At 42.9% G+C, this 15,564-nt stretch overlaps 1 protein-coding gene across 3 annotated transcripts in view; it reads left to right on the top strand.

Annotated features, from left to right (window-relative positions):
• Positions 1–15,564, top strand: part of LOC139059354 (condensin-2 complex subunit G2-like) — a 107,985-nt gene that overhangs the window by 48,515 nt on the left and 43,906 nt on the right. For all 3 annotated transcript variants that reach the window (XM_070537649.1, XM_070537651.1, XM_070537650.1), the window contains exons 10-15: positions 3,465–3,587; positions 4,122–4,217; positions 4,333–4,416; positions 6,745–6,894; positions 11,569–11,794; positions 14,656–14,885. In XM_070537649.1, the coding sequence (XP_070393750.1) occupies positions 3,465–3,587; positions 4,122–4,217; positions 4,333–4,416; positions 6,745–6,894; positions 11,569–11,794; positions 14,656–14,885 (909 nt within the window). The remainder of the gene's footprint in view (positions 1–3,464; positions 3,588–4,121; positions 4,218–4,332; positions 4,417–6,744; positions 6,895–11,568; positions 11,795–14,655; positions 14,886–15,564) is intronic.

Here is a 15,564-nt window from a genome sequence, read left to right as displayed (position 1 = left end):
TCTTAAATTGCCTCTTCTAACTTCAAATGCTTTCTCCGCTTTGATAAAAAGTTGTTCAGGGCGCCTTAAGGTCTGCGGACACTTTCAGCAATGAAATATTTCAGACTTCTTTATAATGCAATTCCTAGCCCGGTACTTTAGAGCCAAATGAAGTTAGTCTGGTACCTGTACTCCTTGCCTTTGCATTACATAGCCTCTTCACTGAGGCATGACCAGTGGTTGCTTTAAGAACGCCACATGCATTGGGTGCAATCAGTCATGTGCCTGTGAAGCCTGTGAGCCATTCCTTGCCACCCCTTCCACGTACCACTGCTAAATCTTGGGCTGACGGTACATATACACTTGTATGTCATTACAACAGTTGTATCTGGTACAAATATACCTTCGTTATAACTTATATCTAGGTAGGGGTGTACGAATACCAAATAGTAAGGGTGTGCAAAAATCTGAATTTTCGAATAGGAATAGAATACTCATACCTAGCAAATAATGTTGAATCGAATATTAAGTAATGATCTGCATATGCATTTGTTAGCAAGTTGGTTTATTTTAACATGTTGGAACATAGCTTTAAGCAATTAAGTAATTTCCGCTAGTTGTCTGTTTTCACCAACCTGTGCCTTACTATACTGCATCATGTTCCAGTAATCTCGGAGGCATTTGACCCTGTACCAGTCATCATCGCATTTGCAGTCAAGCAGTAAGCTTGGGATTGGAGTTGGAATGTGCAAAAGGTGCAGCCTCGCTGTTCGCAAACCCATTCTCCTTGCTACTGAGAGGCTGGCCTTTCTGCAAAGCTTAAATGTCCAGTGGCTAAGCATATTTACAGACGAAATTTCACCAGCACGAAATTATAGCAGAATTCAGCGCATCGGACAAACTTTCTTAGATGTACTTAAAGAAGGGAATTGCGCTAAAAAAGACACGGATGAGTAAGGACATGGACGGACGCAAATTGCGCCCCGTCATGTTCTTACTCGTCCGTGTCTTTTTTAGCGCAATTCCCTTCTTTAAGTATGTACGACCGACTCGCCCAACAACGTGCTCTCCTGAATTTCTTAGATGTGCTTGCTCCTGCACAGCCCGCAGTATATTTGATTTGTTTCAAATATTCGTATCCTATTGAATATTCGAAGATGGATATTAAATATATAACATTCAATAATATTGTCATGTACAAGTTTGTGCCGCTGTGGACAAAATGACGTTGGCAGGTGAAGAGGAGATTGAAGTGTCTCTAAGATGGGTCACTGGTGTTACCCTTGTAACTGTATATATTGTAAATGCATAAATTTTTTACCCGCAACAATATTCGAAATTTTCAAATATTCGCGCTTCCCTACTGAATAGCAGATCTTGAATCTAATATCGCCTCAGGAAAAAAAGCTGCATATTGCATACAAGAACATTTTTCTAAATTTAATGTTTACAAATTTTGGCTAAGAAAATACGGCACTGCATGTGCTCGGGAGTCTCCTAGCATTGCATAACACGAACGTAGCAAGCTACCGGTAACTTAGGTACATGGAACTCAAAATGTACAGTACTGTCTACTTTTATTAGAGAGGATGCCAAATTAGTATGCCAGCACTGATTACAGCTTTACAAAAATTCACTGCTGGCCGATGTGACAAGCCGCAAGCCGTCGCAAAATGCTTGCCGCTAATATGTTTGTGTGGCTAATTCATCAGTGATCAATCCCAAGATAATGCGTCCAGGTTTGATGGACGGTTGTTAAAAAGCAGCGTGAAGTTCATTGCTGCGTATCCAACACAATCTGCTTGTCTATCGGCAGGTAATTGGCCTGATCTTCACACTTTACGAAATATGCACTGCTTTTGTTGCCATTTCCTTCCGTCTGCGTTGATCGTGTTAGCATTTCTATAGGTCATTGTGGCATTGTGCCTTCAGTGTTGCACTGCTAAGCCTGAGGACATGGGATTGAATCCTGGCTGCGGTGGGGGCATTCTTGGTGCAAAACGCAAAAACTCCCGTCTGCACATTAAAGATCACCAAGTGGTCAAAATTAATCCAGAGTGCCCCACTATGGTGTGCCTCGTAATCATATCGTAGTTTTGGCATGTAAAACATCAGAATTAATTTTGATTGGTCCTGGAGACATGGACGAACCTTGTACTGACACAAGTGAACCCAGCCGACGTGGCACCATTCTGCAAATTGCAGTGTTCGGGTGCCGTGTGTGCGATCCCCGCATTTGTTCAGTGTCTGGGAGCACTTGAAGTGGCAGTTCGCTACTGCATTAGCCAGGGAGGCCCGAAAACGCAGAAACGGGTTCTCTGTAAAAACAAAGTGAAACGCTCACTTCAGTGGCATAAAGCACGAGAGGCTCTGTAGCACACGACATGCGGCACTGCACGGGCCTCTACACCAAATATTTGCAATGCACACAGACACCTGCACTGCAGAGCGGCCCGTCGAAGAAATGTGGAGATAGAGAAACAAATGGGATAGCTGGTGTTCAGAACTTACTTGCCTTCCATTAAGCAAAGGATCCTTTTCTCAGTGGCTTTGCAAAGAGTAGCACCATCACTGCCTTTTTCCACAGCCGATCAGAATAAGCTCATCATGCTGAGACACACACGCGGTCAGCGATCCTGAGAATCTTTGTGCCGGTCGTCATGGATTACCTCGCACATTGTCCCTGTGCTTGCCAATATCGAATATTTGATTCACAAATCAAATTATTCTAATGACTACTAAATTTGGTTCGGGTATTCGCACATCCCTACTTATATCTGATATTCACCATAAACGTATATTCGTTGCATGTTGATGTCGTCAAGAAACATTTCAGATTTTGCTTTATTAGACCACAGTTGAGCCCGGATATGTTGAACTCGCATATAACAAAACATTGTGCACATCGAACAGCTGTGAAATCCCCTCGAAAAATTTTGTATAAAATCTTTATTTTATATATCAGGTTGCCTATATATTGAACTTTTTGGTGATCCCCGTCAGGTTCAGCATACCTGGGTTCGACTGTAATATTGAGGTTCAGCTGTAATTGGGCAGGCTCTCTTAAAGAAGTGCTGATGTTTGGGCTCTCATTGCTAAAATTCACGGCTGCCTGCCCCTTTCATATGGACATGCCCAGAACTTGCTCAATCTTTTAATAGGTGATCACACGAAACCTTATTTTGCATTGGTATCATTGCAGTGTGGTGCGAAATGTGCATTGTGTAAACCAGTTCTTGATTGTTGTCTTTACAAGTGTGTCTACATTTGTTTGTGTAAAATTGGCACTTCTGATGGCACTAGCGGTGCTTGGCTATCTAACTGCTAATGATATGTTTACTCTGCATTATCCATAATTCAGCATTAGCATCGCAAGTTTTCTTTGCGATATCATAGTTGGTGTGTTTGTGTGTAGTATATTTGATCAAAGAAAACATAATTGAAATTGTGGTCTGCATACTGTTGCCTCGTTTCTCTCAAACCAGGCACGGCACTTCAAGGTTCGCCACTCTGCATCCAGAATCTTTTTTGACGCATTCCCTCTTCTGGAGAACACTCAAGTTGCACTTCAGCAGGAGGAGTTGACAGCACAGTTTGAAGTGATGCACGTGAGTGTGTCACTGTTTTCGTGGAGTGAATTTGCTGATGGTCCAACCTCATTACAACAAACCCACATTTGAAATGAACATATGTTCGTTATATCCAAAATTTGTTACATGCTGATATCACCAAGAGACTTTAATTACTTTGTTACATTGGATAGTTTGTTATATCCATGGCGTTCATTATATCAACGTTCGACTGTGTGGGCTTAGATATGGGCACCTTCGCATGTCTTTGAGACAAATTTGTTGTATGTTTTGCATCTTGGTTCAATTTCTGGTACTTCAGTCTACACATTTTCTATGTACTTTTTTTTTTGCTGCTGTTATCTCGCCAAAGTGATGTTCACTGGCATGTTGTATTCAACAGTTGCCGTTTGTGTAAACTGTAAGTGCCATGTAGTTTGTCCAAGTACACTTGATGTGTGGCGAGTGTCCTTGAAGATGCAGTCTGCTACCCAGCTTACTTCACTTTTTGCATGGACAAGCCTTCGTTCACATCATGCCTGTTTGGTTTCAGTTTAGACTTTCTTTCCCTAGAGCCTTCTGTCAGATGTGCATCCAGACATCCGAGCGCTGGCTGTCAGAGGAGTGCTCAAAGTCATGACTGAATATTATGAGCTATTTCCTGCTTATGTAAGTGAAGCTCCACCAATGCTTAAAATACATTCTTTATTATTTATTTTCTCTTGAAGCATTGTTTACTACAGCTGCTGCAATGTATTCTTGGTAACACTTCTCTTTGTAACAGCAACGAAAGTCTCTTGCCAAGGTCTTGATTGAGAAGAATGCACAAGACAAGAACTCCACTGAATCTCGAATTCGGGTTAACCAGGTAAGATAAGCCTCCAATATTGAAGACTGCTTTTTTGATTTGATTCAGCTTGGAAGGGTCTTATAGGTAGAATAAAAGCTCGAATATATATTGAAAGGGCACGCAATCAGTTCTTCAGGTTCCGCTTTTACTTGTTGTTTTCTGCTTGTTCCATAACTGTAAACACGTACATACAAGAGCTGTTGCAATGCCTAAGCCTGCTCGAAGACTTTGTTACGCTGGCACCAGCATTTAGGAATTGCCCCTCATCTAATGTACTACGTTGTGATTCAACCTTAATTATCAGTTGTCACTTTTATATACCCCATCAGATTCAGCTTGAACAAACTCTTGGGTGTGTGCTGTTGTCACCTGCGTTTTTGTGCTGTGTACCACTTGCACATAAGCAGAACACATTAGGCCCAGCAAATTTTCACTCTCTGCTTCCATGTAGGTCTTACATACTGAAAGTAATGCATAAACGTTCATAAAAGAATGCTTGGCCTTTATGGAAGCATTGTTGGGAGATGAAATTATTTGATAAAAGTGGGTGCTGCCGTCAAAAAAAATTGTAGGCAGAGGTAATTTCACTTCATTCTTGCTATTCCTGTAGTCCAGAAAGCTTGTTAAAGCAGTTTGTTTAACCATGGTGTTTACCTTAAACTCGACAGGTTTTCTTTGATTTGTTTACCTTTTCACATAACTTCGTTAAACTCGGCAAAACATTGAGTTCTCGTTTCTGCTTCGAGGTTTTAAACAGTTCTATGAATGTGTCACGTAACTTAAATCACTTTGATAAATCCAAAATTTCATTTTTAAACTGTGGTTAGTCTATAGTAGGAACCCCTTCTGAGAATTCACAAGAGCTCCCAAAACTAGACTTCTGAGCTTTCTTTTGCTCTACCATGTGGAAGTGCACATACAAACTGTTATATTGTTTACATGCTCATGCATGTTTTCGGCAACTCTCCAACAGACAATGCTTCTGATAGACTGCAATGGATATGAGCACACTTGTGCTCATGTTCGGGCTAATGTTGACCACTGGCAGGGCAGTGCAGCTACAGTTAGCACAGGCAATACCAACTTGGTGGCTGTGGCACTCTGCTGCTGAACATGAGATCAGATTTTATCCCTGAGTGCTGCAGCAGCAGCATTTCAATGTGAGCAGAATGTAACATGCACTGAAAACTAAGTACACTAGCATATTTAAAGTACCCCACATGATCATAATTAATCCAGAGCCTTCCGCCATGGTGTCCCTTATAACCCAATGTGCTGTTTTAGATTGGTAAATCCCACAATACAATTTTTAATCAGTTGCCATAGTAGGCCTCGTATAACTCTTGCTTACACTAGCGACAAAAACGCGCGCGACATGCCGCGTGCGGCGCTGTTGTGCGCGCCAAGTTTCACGAAAAGCGGCAGCAACGCGCGGCAAACGCGCAAATGGATACGAGACCCATCTTTTCGTGGCAGCCGCAAAACGTGCACCAATAAAAAGCAAGCCGCGCTGTTGTGGCGCCACCTGCCGCACAAGCCAAGAATCATCTATGGGCTACGAGATTGAACAGTGTCACGCACGCCATAAAATCTCAGGCCATTTCCAGTCAAGGGGGCTGTTTTTGTTAAGCCTTCCCACACTGCCACCGAGACGTCGACAAAGAAGCTGCCTCGCAATGGAAGTGTTTTTGGAAACCGTTTGCGGATATGCGTGCCTCTATGACAAATCGAATGTCGATTTTAAGGACAAGGAGCTGCGCGCCAACCGCTGGCACATTATTGGACAGCAGTTTGGCATGACAGGTGAGCAGTTGGTGAAACTCTCTAAAGTATCTTTCATCTCTCGCGCGCAGGCGGGGAAGCAGAGTGTGCGCCTGTCCCTCAGTGTCCCTGTACCGCCATATAGGGCGCACCCAAAACTTTCTCGTCCGATTTCTGGCGCGTCGGTGTTGCACAAGCATATAGAACAAATAAGTATTATAATGTTCACAATCACCAGTAGCTCCTTATTCGTATCCGACGTGCCTAAGCGTGGCCGGCAGCGGCGTAAAGAAACGCAGACACTTCCGATGGAACGCGAAATCGGCAGAACGGAGAGCGCATTGTCACGAGAAGTATAGAATGGAATGAGACAACGCAGCTCTCCACGCGCTGTTGCCACGTGCCACAAAACGCGACTGTGGGCTTCCACTTCCCCGCCCGTGTCTGCTGCGCGGGCACTTGCCGCGTGCGCCGTGTCGCACGCGTTTTTGTTGCTAGTGTGGACGTACCTTTACAGGTTGGCGATGAGGTCTTGAACCTTGTTCTTTAGAAATGTGATGTTCGAACGCAGCCCTTCTCTTGCAGGGGCTTGCTTTCATGGTCAGCAATCCAATGACACACAACCTGCTCAAGGCCCTCATTCCCAGGAGGAAAGACAGCCTCTACGACGCTTACGCTGTTCAGGTGTCCTACGTTTCCCTCCTGTCAGCAGCTCGTGCTATACCAGGATTCAAGGCACAGTATCTTCATTATTTTTTCTTGTTTCGTTTGTTTTTCTTTTTAAGCGATAGCTTTCTCTTCCACGTAATTTTATGGTCCGTCTAACTGAATAGTATACAAAAAAAGAGTCGAGAGAGACTGCGTAAAGAAGGCAAAGGTACCAAGAAGGAAAGGGCAAGTGCATCGTGAACCTGAGAGCACATATGTGATGTAAGGAGGAAGAGACACAGAGCAGCAGCGGTGTCAATTAGAGTTGCATCGGTGCCTCTTGGATTCAGCGCAATTTTCCCAGCTGCTTGTGTGTCCATTTCGCACGGCATGTGTTAATGTCAGCTGTGCTTGCTGCAGCACCACTTAACTGTAATGTAATTTCCCTAGCTTCTTGTGTCGTCCTGCACAATGTGTGTGTGATCGCTTATAGTTGCTCAAGCTATTGAAGATTGAGTCATCTCTGATGATTTCTGTGCAGTTTTCTTACCTTCTCTGTCCCATCAGTCAGTGTGTAGCAATAATGTATTTGAACCGTAGCTTTTCTTTTTTTTTTGTAACCTTGCTAAATAATAGTTGTTCCTGCATTTCAGGTCTTCGAAGTTCTTTGGAATTTTATTTGAAGCCATTGTCATTTCCTATTGTTGTCATCTTCATTGCTGTTCATTGTAGCTTTAATTGTTTAAAGGTACAAAGAATGAAACCCCTGAAATCTTATGAACGAGGTTCACGCTGGGATAAAATTTACATTGGCATCTGCTGAACTGCACTTGTGCTGCCATTGCTCACTACTCTGGTAGTCTGGCTCTCTCTGTCCGCAGTTTAAACACTGCTCACAAAGGTCATTTCGTTGCCAGCACCATTAAAGGGACACTAAAGAACACTAAATCAGTGCAACCTGAAAAATATTTTTTTAAGCTTCCCTAAACTTGTGGTAATTGTGTTGTACAAAATTGCCAAAACTTCCAATTTTGGGAATTTCACCTCATAATTGTAGTGCTGTTGTGTCAGTAGTATTTTTGCATCTTTGGGTTGTTGTTGCACAGTAAATGTAAACTTTCCAGGTGCAATATTGTGCTTTTTTTTAACACTCTGTAGTTCATCTTTAGTGATATTAGAAAAAAAAAATCCAAGCAGGTGCAGTCTCAGTCTGGCATCGCACCGAGCTGGTACGTAGAAGGCGGCAGTGGCCCACATCTTTTATAGCTTTCTTGACCTTATCAGACCTTCTTTCATAATAAAGGGACACTAAAGGCAAACATTAACTCAAGCTAAAGTCGTAGATTAGTGCTTGAGGGTCTCTAAGGTGTCAATATTGTCGTGGACAGAGCCTCAATAGTCGAAAAGTTGAGGTAAATGCAGGACATGATTAGAGACTCCCCCAGGACATTCAAGTACTTGCCCGTTGACGAAAGCACTCCTCAGTCAAATTCTGTCACTAGTACGCAACCACTCGTTTCACAAAACATCCTTGTATTGTATTATAAGATAAAATAAAATGCTACTTGTCCAGTTCTATTTCACTTTTAGAACAAAGGTACTCATTGAAATAGCCCTGACAACGACGCGGGCAGTCAAAGGGTTTTGTTTTCGCTCGACTCTGCGCCGCCCACGCTTTTGCGTTTCAGTAGTTTCGTTATCGCATAGCGTTGCGCTGATTTCGCTGGCACGCATAACTCGTAGAAACTATTGGTAGTAGAGAATTCAACTTCCATGTGATGACACGGGATGCTCGAACGATCTACTTCACTTGACCAAAAAGGAGCTGCAGCGGCAAATCTGCCGCTCTGTCTTGGCTCGGTACCACCGCCTGTCATGCGCCGTTTTACTCACTGATGGCAGCAAAGGGTGGCGATGGCGTATGCAACGTCGCCACCCCCCTAGTTCGGTGGCGGGAGATTTGAAATGCGATAAAGGTATTCGGACCCTTCAGATGCAATTTTCTCGTAAACTAAGTCTTTTCTTGGCCCGAGACAAGTCTTGCGAGGTTTGTGGAATGGTTTTTAAACAGTCTACGTCGGCTTTGTTCTAGCCTTTAGTGTCCCTTTAAGAGCAGCTTTTTAAATATTGTTGAAGAGCAACTTGCTAGTACTATTTGATAATATTTGCTTAATTGCTAATACACCTTAATTCATTTTTCTCTTTAGTGTCCTTTTAAACAGGCTATAACACCAAGTTTTCTAGTTTGAATTATTTAGTTTGAATTATATGAATTTGTTCATGTCACAGTTAATCCGAGAGCACTCTGGCAACACTAACGGATGGATATGAAATGAAGTACATTGTGTGTGGTCAATAGGTGTCCAGACCGCCCACCTGAACTTAACAGCTTAGCACTCAAACCACCTAGCAAGTTACATTCTATGGTTACAAAACCAAAGAAATTGAATAGAATCATCCAAACATGCTAAAAGTACATTAAACACTAATCAACTTAGACATAGTTTCTTTTCTTTTCAAAACTCTTTCCATTCAGTTGGTGAGAAAAGGTTTTGAAGCTTTCATTAATTTTTTTTCTACAGCTAATCAATCTTGTATTCTGCTCTGAAACATCAGTGCCAATATGTCAGCATGACATCAAGTACTTAAAAGCATTTATTGTATACTTCGGCTGTTATGGCACAGGAAAACCTGTTAGCTGAGTTGAGTTTACAGATTGTAGGGTTGCCATCTAGCTGGTTATCCGCCAACAGATGTTTTTCTTTTTTCCTCACACTGCCGGCTGCCAGTTCAACCCTCTCGCAGGCAGACTATTTAGCAGTTTTTCGGTTCTCCCTAAGTTAGCACATTGTAAGCTGCATTGAAGTAAACAGCTCTTCATCATCATCAGCCTAGTTACGCCCACTGCAGGGCAAAGGCCTCTCCCATATTTCTCCAACAACCCCAGTCATGTACTAATTGTGGCCATGCCGTCCCTGCAAATTTCTTAATCTCATCCGCCCACCTAATTTTCTGCCGTCCCCTGCTACGCTTCCCTTCCCGTGGGATCCAGTCCGTAACCCTTAATGACCATCGGTTATCTTCCCTCCTCATTACATGTCCTGCCCATGTCCATTTCTTTTTCTTGATTTCAACTAAGATGTCATTAACTCGCGTTTGTTCCCTCACCCAATCTGCTCTTTTCTTATCCCTTAACGTTACACCTATCATTCTTCTTTCCATAGCTCGTTGCGTCGTCCTCAATTTGAGTAGAACCCTTTTTGTAAGCCTCCAGGTTTCTGCCCCGTAGGTGAGTATTGGTAAGACACAGCTATTATGCACTTTTCTTAAATGGGTTCATTCCTTATTCTTCAAATTTTTATCGTCCGTTAGATTGTTTGGCCTTTCATGAAGCGAATAGCGTTCCTTTGCTCCTTCACCCGTTTTCGTGGTCGATGGTCAGAGGTTACTTTCACGCACCAATACAAAGGTATAAAGGATGTAAGCTCCCCCACAACTGAGTCATGGAGGCATATTCATCACCAAGTGGCAAGCATGCGCTGTCCACCTATGCTACCACTACAGATTTGCTGGTTAATAGCTCTGTTCTCTATAAGATTGCGTAATGAAACAATATAGCACCACAAATATTCTCGCTGCAACAAATATATGCTGTTAAGTGTATCTTTGCAAATAGCTTTCTAGAAGCATTTGGCTATCCACTCTCATTGACAATCATCGTCGGTGGTTTCTGCCCTCCCCGCCCCTTTCCCTTTCTTTTTCTTTTTAATGGGCTTTCATCCAAGATTCTCATCGCATGCACTCATTGTCTCTGATACGTCTTTTCGGCGATCACCCACTGAAGTCATCGGTCAATTTTTTGGCATGCCTGATAATTTGGACGGCTTCTCATCATCACCACGTACCCCATAGTCAATGTATAAGAACGTCGAAAATTTCGGACGCAAAAACTCTTTGGCGTCAGATTTTTCAGACTTTTTGCCGTGATCGCATGTTCAAAATGGCATTTATCAAAGCCACTCTGCTACCATTCTCGCATCCTCGAACTGGCGCTCTCATGCGCAGAACCACTGGCAGCTGTAGCCACCACCGCATCAATGTTAGGCCTAGCTACTTCGACGTTTGCTACCAGGCTTCTTGGTTTTCCATGCCGTGTTCTCATTTTTTCCTTCTTTTTTTTAAATTCACCGCTGTCAGCAATGACGCTGAACTCTGCCTTCATAACCCTCACCAATGACTTCAAAGCTTGGAAATCGCACCCTGTTTCTCAATGCCCGTATCCAAAAGTGAGCTTTGCCTCAATACAGAAGTGTTATGCGGTGAAGCATACGCGATGTATTGCAGCGAAGCATTTAAAATTGGGAAGAGGCGGTGGTGACGGGACACAGTATTTGTTGTATTCTTTAATTATACATGCATGTATACGCAGTCTCCTGTTGCAGTACGAGCACCGATATGCCTAAAAACTGTACTGGCAGGCCTTTAAAGCTATTTCAGACGTGCCTGTGGCAATTCGAGCCCTTGGGGACAGTAAAAGGCATGCATTAATTTTTTCGGACATTCTCATGACCCCCTAGGGAGTTCGAAAAATCGGTCGTTGGCTGTATTAGAGCTCAAGTCAGCAGCAGGTTCATTGCCGTTAACTGTCAGTGCTTCAAGGTATTACCAGATTAGCATGTATGCACCCAATGTGGTCAATTGGTCTCCCATGAGAACGGAAATTTCAGTACTACCATTCATTTCATTTGCTGCCACCTTTAGTTCTGGGAAGAGGCTGACCCCAAGGTCCTGCTGACGCTGATGGCCACAGGCAAGCCGCGACTATCCCTAAAAGTGGCCACATTGCTGCGGAACAGCTATTTCAACCCAGATGCTGCCGACCGTAGGCAGAACCTGGACCGCTGCTTGCTCCTGTACTCTCTCAATCCAACAGCATTCTACGTATTCTACTCTCAACTGACGCACATCGCACCTTTGAAAGCCATTGGTACGTGACAATTTCCACTTTGTTTCTCTTTTTTTAGGGCTCTGCCTATAGTAAAATTTCAACTCTAATTGATTTTAAGGGGGAACTTTAAGTGGGGATTAGTTATGTAAAAGGTGAAATGTCAAACCAAATGCAAACAATTTTTTTTTAATTTCCCTGGAAGGTCATGTTTCTTTTTTTCTATATGCTTGCGACTGAAGTACAGTAGACGCTCCTGAGGAATTGAAAGCGACCGTGAACAATGCTTCTGTTTTGATGGAAGTGATCCACAGAACTCTAAATCTGCTAGTCCTGGTGCACCCAAATATTCATGACGCAATATAATAAATGAAATGGTATTAAAACATAAAGGCAGGCATAAAGACATTTCTTGGATTTACATGCAATGTGTTGCTTTATGCACTCCTGCCTACGCTGTTGGAATTATTACTCTCCAGTGCTGTCACATTCTAGTGCTGGAGACACACACACAAAAAAAAAAAACAATAGCCAATGCTTCAAACTATTTGGTGCATTATCAGCTGTGTCCTATGAGAAGCTGGTTCTTGTGTCACCTGAAGCCTGTAGAGGCATGTTGAGGATCTCCTCAACTACCTTTTCTATGGTGTCAGCTCCGTAGGTTTCCGTATCATTGTCAACACTGTAGTAGCTTTCTATGTCCACAGAAATTCCATTAGCTTCTTGGGTAGTCAGCCAAGTCTCTTTTTCAAAGTCCACCCAACTGGGCCTCCCGCTGAGCCTAGTACACCTAACAAGCATCAGTGGCTGCTGCAAGAGTTCAGCTTAATGAATTTGTGGTTTGGGTAAATTTTTGTTCTTTAATTTGATCTGTTGGAAACCAACCAAATATTCAGATAGTTCCTCATATTCGAAAATTCAGTTTAACTTGGTTTGTCGTAACAGACAGATACAATATTGCAGGCAGGCTGCAGGGTTTGAGAGGTGCGCATCACAAGAACAAAAATTTTAAAAACTGTAATTTAGAGCACATGGCTAGAATCAAATTTCTGAATGTAAAAGCACTGAATTGTAGTCTGGGTTAGGTTGCAAATAACTAAATGTTGAAAGCACAGCACATATGTAGCTACCGGCGCTGGGTGCACTTAGTCCACATCGCAGATAATTTTCAAGATAGAACCTGAGGTACAACCCCCTCTCCCTCACCTACCCCCCGTGTCTCGTTCGCAAAAGAAGACTGTGTGCTTCCGCCCCGCCTTTCTCCTTCACACGTAAGAGAGCAGCCGCAATTGTCAGCTGCCCCTCACAATTCGGTTGCCAGCCATTGTCAACACAAAAGTTTGTTTTGTACAGCCGATTTTCAATAAAATTGCTAATTTCGTCTGCTGTAGCCGATTATCCATTGTAGCACGGTCTATTAAAAGCAAACTTAGTTGCTATAATAAAGTAGGTAGCACAAATTAAAGTTGAAATATTGTCCGTTACATCCCAAAGTCTGTTGTAGCCGCGTCCGTTGTAACGAGCATAGACTGCATTTCACTTTTTATTTTACTCTCAGCACTTGTACTAAAATTAGCAAAATATTACTCTTGACACGTGGGCTTGTTCATACTTTACAGGTGAGCGCTTTCCAACAACAGAGTTATTGCTTAGCATGGGATGCGCCTGCATGTATCGGAAGTTTCTCGAATGTTATTGTTGGTTCTGTTGTCGCCAAAGCTTGTGTAATCTAATTGCATGTGTGTCGCAAATTGTGTAGAACTTTCTGGAAGACACGCGGGCACCACCGATTTCTCTGGAACCTTTGATGACTCGTGTATAAAGGCCGACATGCTTGACCGGGAGATGAGATTTTAAACGATCGCAGACTGTGTTTGCCGTTGTCGTTGCACCTTGAGTGTAGCTTGTTTATGAGGGCACAGGTATGCCTCATAAAACGCCACTTTCGTCACACAGTTTTGCTGCTTTCTTCACCGTTGCTACCACGTGACACTCTCGTGTTCCTTGAGGTGCCTATGAAGTTTCACATAGGAATTCTTAAATTGTCTGGGCAATTATTAGTATACATCCATTCAAAACACAGAGATTATGCTATAATTTTATGTATTGCAGTATGTATTATGACTACTACACCTTGAACTACACCTTTTAAACACCTTGAACACCTTTTTAGTGGTAACGAAATAGTTAATGGTGCAAGGTAAGCTGTTTGTTTGTTGTATTTTGTTAATGTTATCAGCAACAGTTTACTGGCTGAAGCATTGAAAACTAATTATCCATAACACATGCATTTCTTTACTTGTTAGATGTGCCCATCCACTCAGATAAATTCTTATTCCAGTAGTTTTGTCTTGTCATACACAAGATGTGCATGGATGTGTTTGTCTTCAAGGCTATGCAGATCGATAAAACTTTCATTTTGACAGATAGTACAATCTCGGCACCTTGAATCGGCTACAGTAGCTGGCTGATAACTCTGCAGGGACCTCCTAAATGTTGGAATAATTGCTAATGACAGTTCACCAGACTTTATTCTTGAGTGGCGAAGAAAACTTGTCAATGCATTTACGCATGCACATGTACCTGCATGCAACCTGGTATGTTTACCATTGTCAAGCTGTTGCCATAGACAAACGTACAGTCAATTCATGCACCAAATTTTCATCCCTTGGCAACTAAAACAAAGGTTTACTGCACGTCGATGGCCAGGTGATGACGGCTTTTTTTGCAACATTCATTGTCTGGCGTGTCCCTGCCTCCTCACTGCTCTCGGCGCAGGCATCGAGGATTGATTTGGCGTAATTTGAAGCTGCGTGATGGTCCTAAGTGACAAATTTGGAACAGCAGCCGAATAAAACTGAGCTTGCATAATATTTTTCTTTTCTTGTTGTGGTCAATTTCAGTTGAGTTCTTGGTCCTCGTCTGCAAAGTGCTTTTGCGAAATTCAGCAGTGCTCAAAAAGACAGGTGCGAAGGAGAACCTCCTACCAGATGAATTTGCTGACAATCAGGTGAATGACATGGAAGTGTACAAGGACCAAAAGCCTATGGAACTGAAGTCCGTCCACATACTTGTTGAGACACTGGCAGTTACCTACAGCAGTTTGTCTATGCGGAAGGAGCTCACATCTGATGTGAGTATACCTCGCTTGCTATGACCTTCTTTGTTTTCCTTTTTTCCCTTGAAGGAAAGTACTTGAGTTACAGCTAAAAGCCATCTACAATGGAACTTCATTCATGTGTTTTAGGAAAAACGTTTGAAAAAAAATGTACAACTGGGAAAACGTATGATCCGAAGTCGCTAAAGATTGCCTCAACCGTAGTTGACATCTATGTAATGTGAATCGTTGTGCAAGTTGTTGCAGCACGGGACATCGACCTGCCCCAAGCTGGTTGGGCCTGAGCAACCCTAGATGCGCAATGTCGTTTTTGTGGCTTCGGCAAGCTTACATTTGTGCTCCTCGAATTTGGCTTGGCTCGGCATCTTCTTTGAGCAGCACATTTTGGCGGGAAGTTTCGACAGGCCCAGTCAGTAACAGATAGGTGAAAATGTTTATCGCAATAGGGCTGGTCGCAGTGGCTAATGGGGTGTGCAACAACCCAAGAGGAGATTTTCTGGTACCGGAATAAGAAATTGAGAGAACACTGAAGTTTTTACTTGAGATAGGTGGGCAAGTATTGTGGGGAAGCTGCTGCAGCAGCCGGTTACTGTTCTCAATTGCACATGCCTTGCACTTTTTCATGTTTATGTGGGATCTAGTGGCCAGAAAATGTGTCATATGATCAGTTTGGTGATGTGCTAAACCACGTTGG

Source organism: Dermacentor albipictus, chromosome 4 (genome assembly GCF_038994185.2).
Source record: "Dermacentor albipictus isolate Rhodes 1998 colony chromosome 4, USDA_Dalb.pri_finalv2, whole genome shotgun sequence".
Classification (NCBI taxonomy): Eukaryota; Metazoa; Arthropoda; class Arachnida; order Ixodida; family Ixodidae; genus Dermacentor; species Dermacentor albipictus.
The sequence above is the reverse complement of the archived record's forward strand: the minus strand, read 5'-3'. Positions and strand labels throughout refer to the sequence as shown.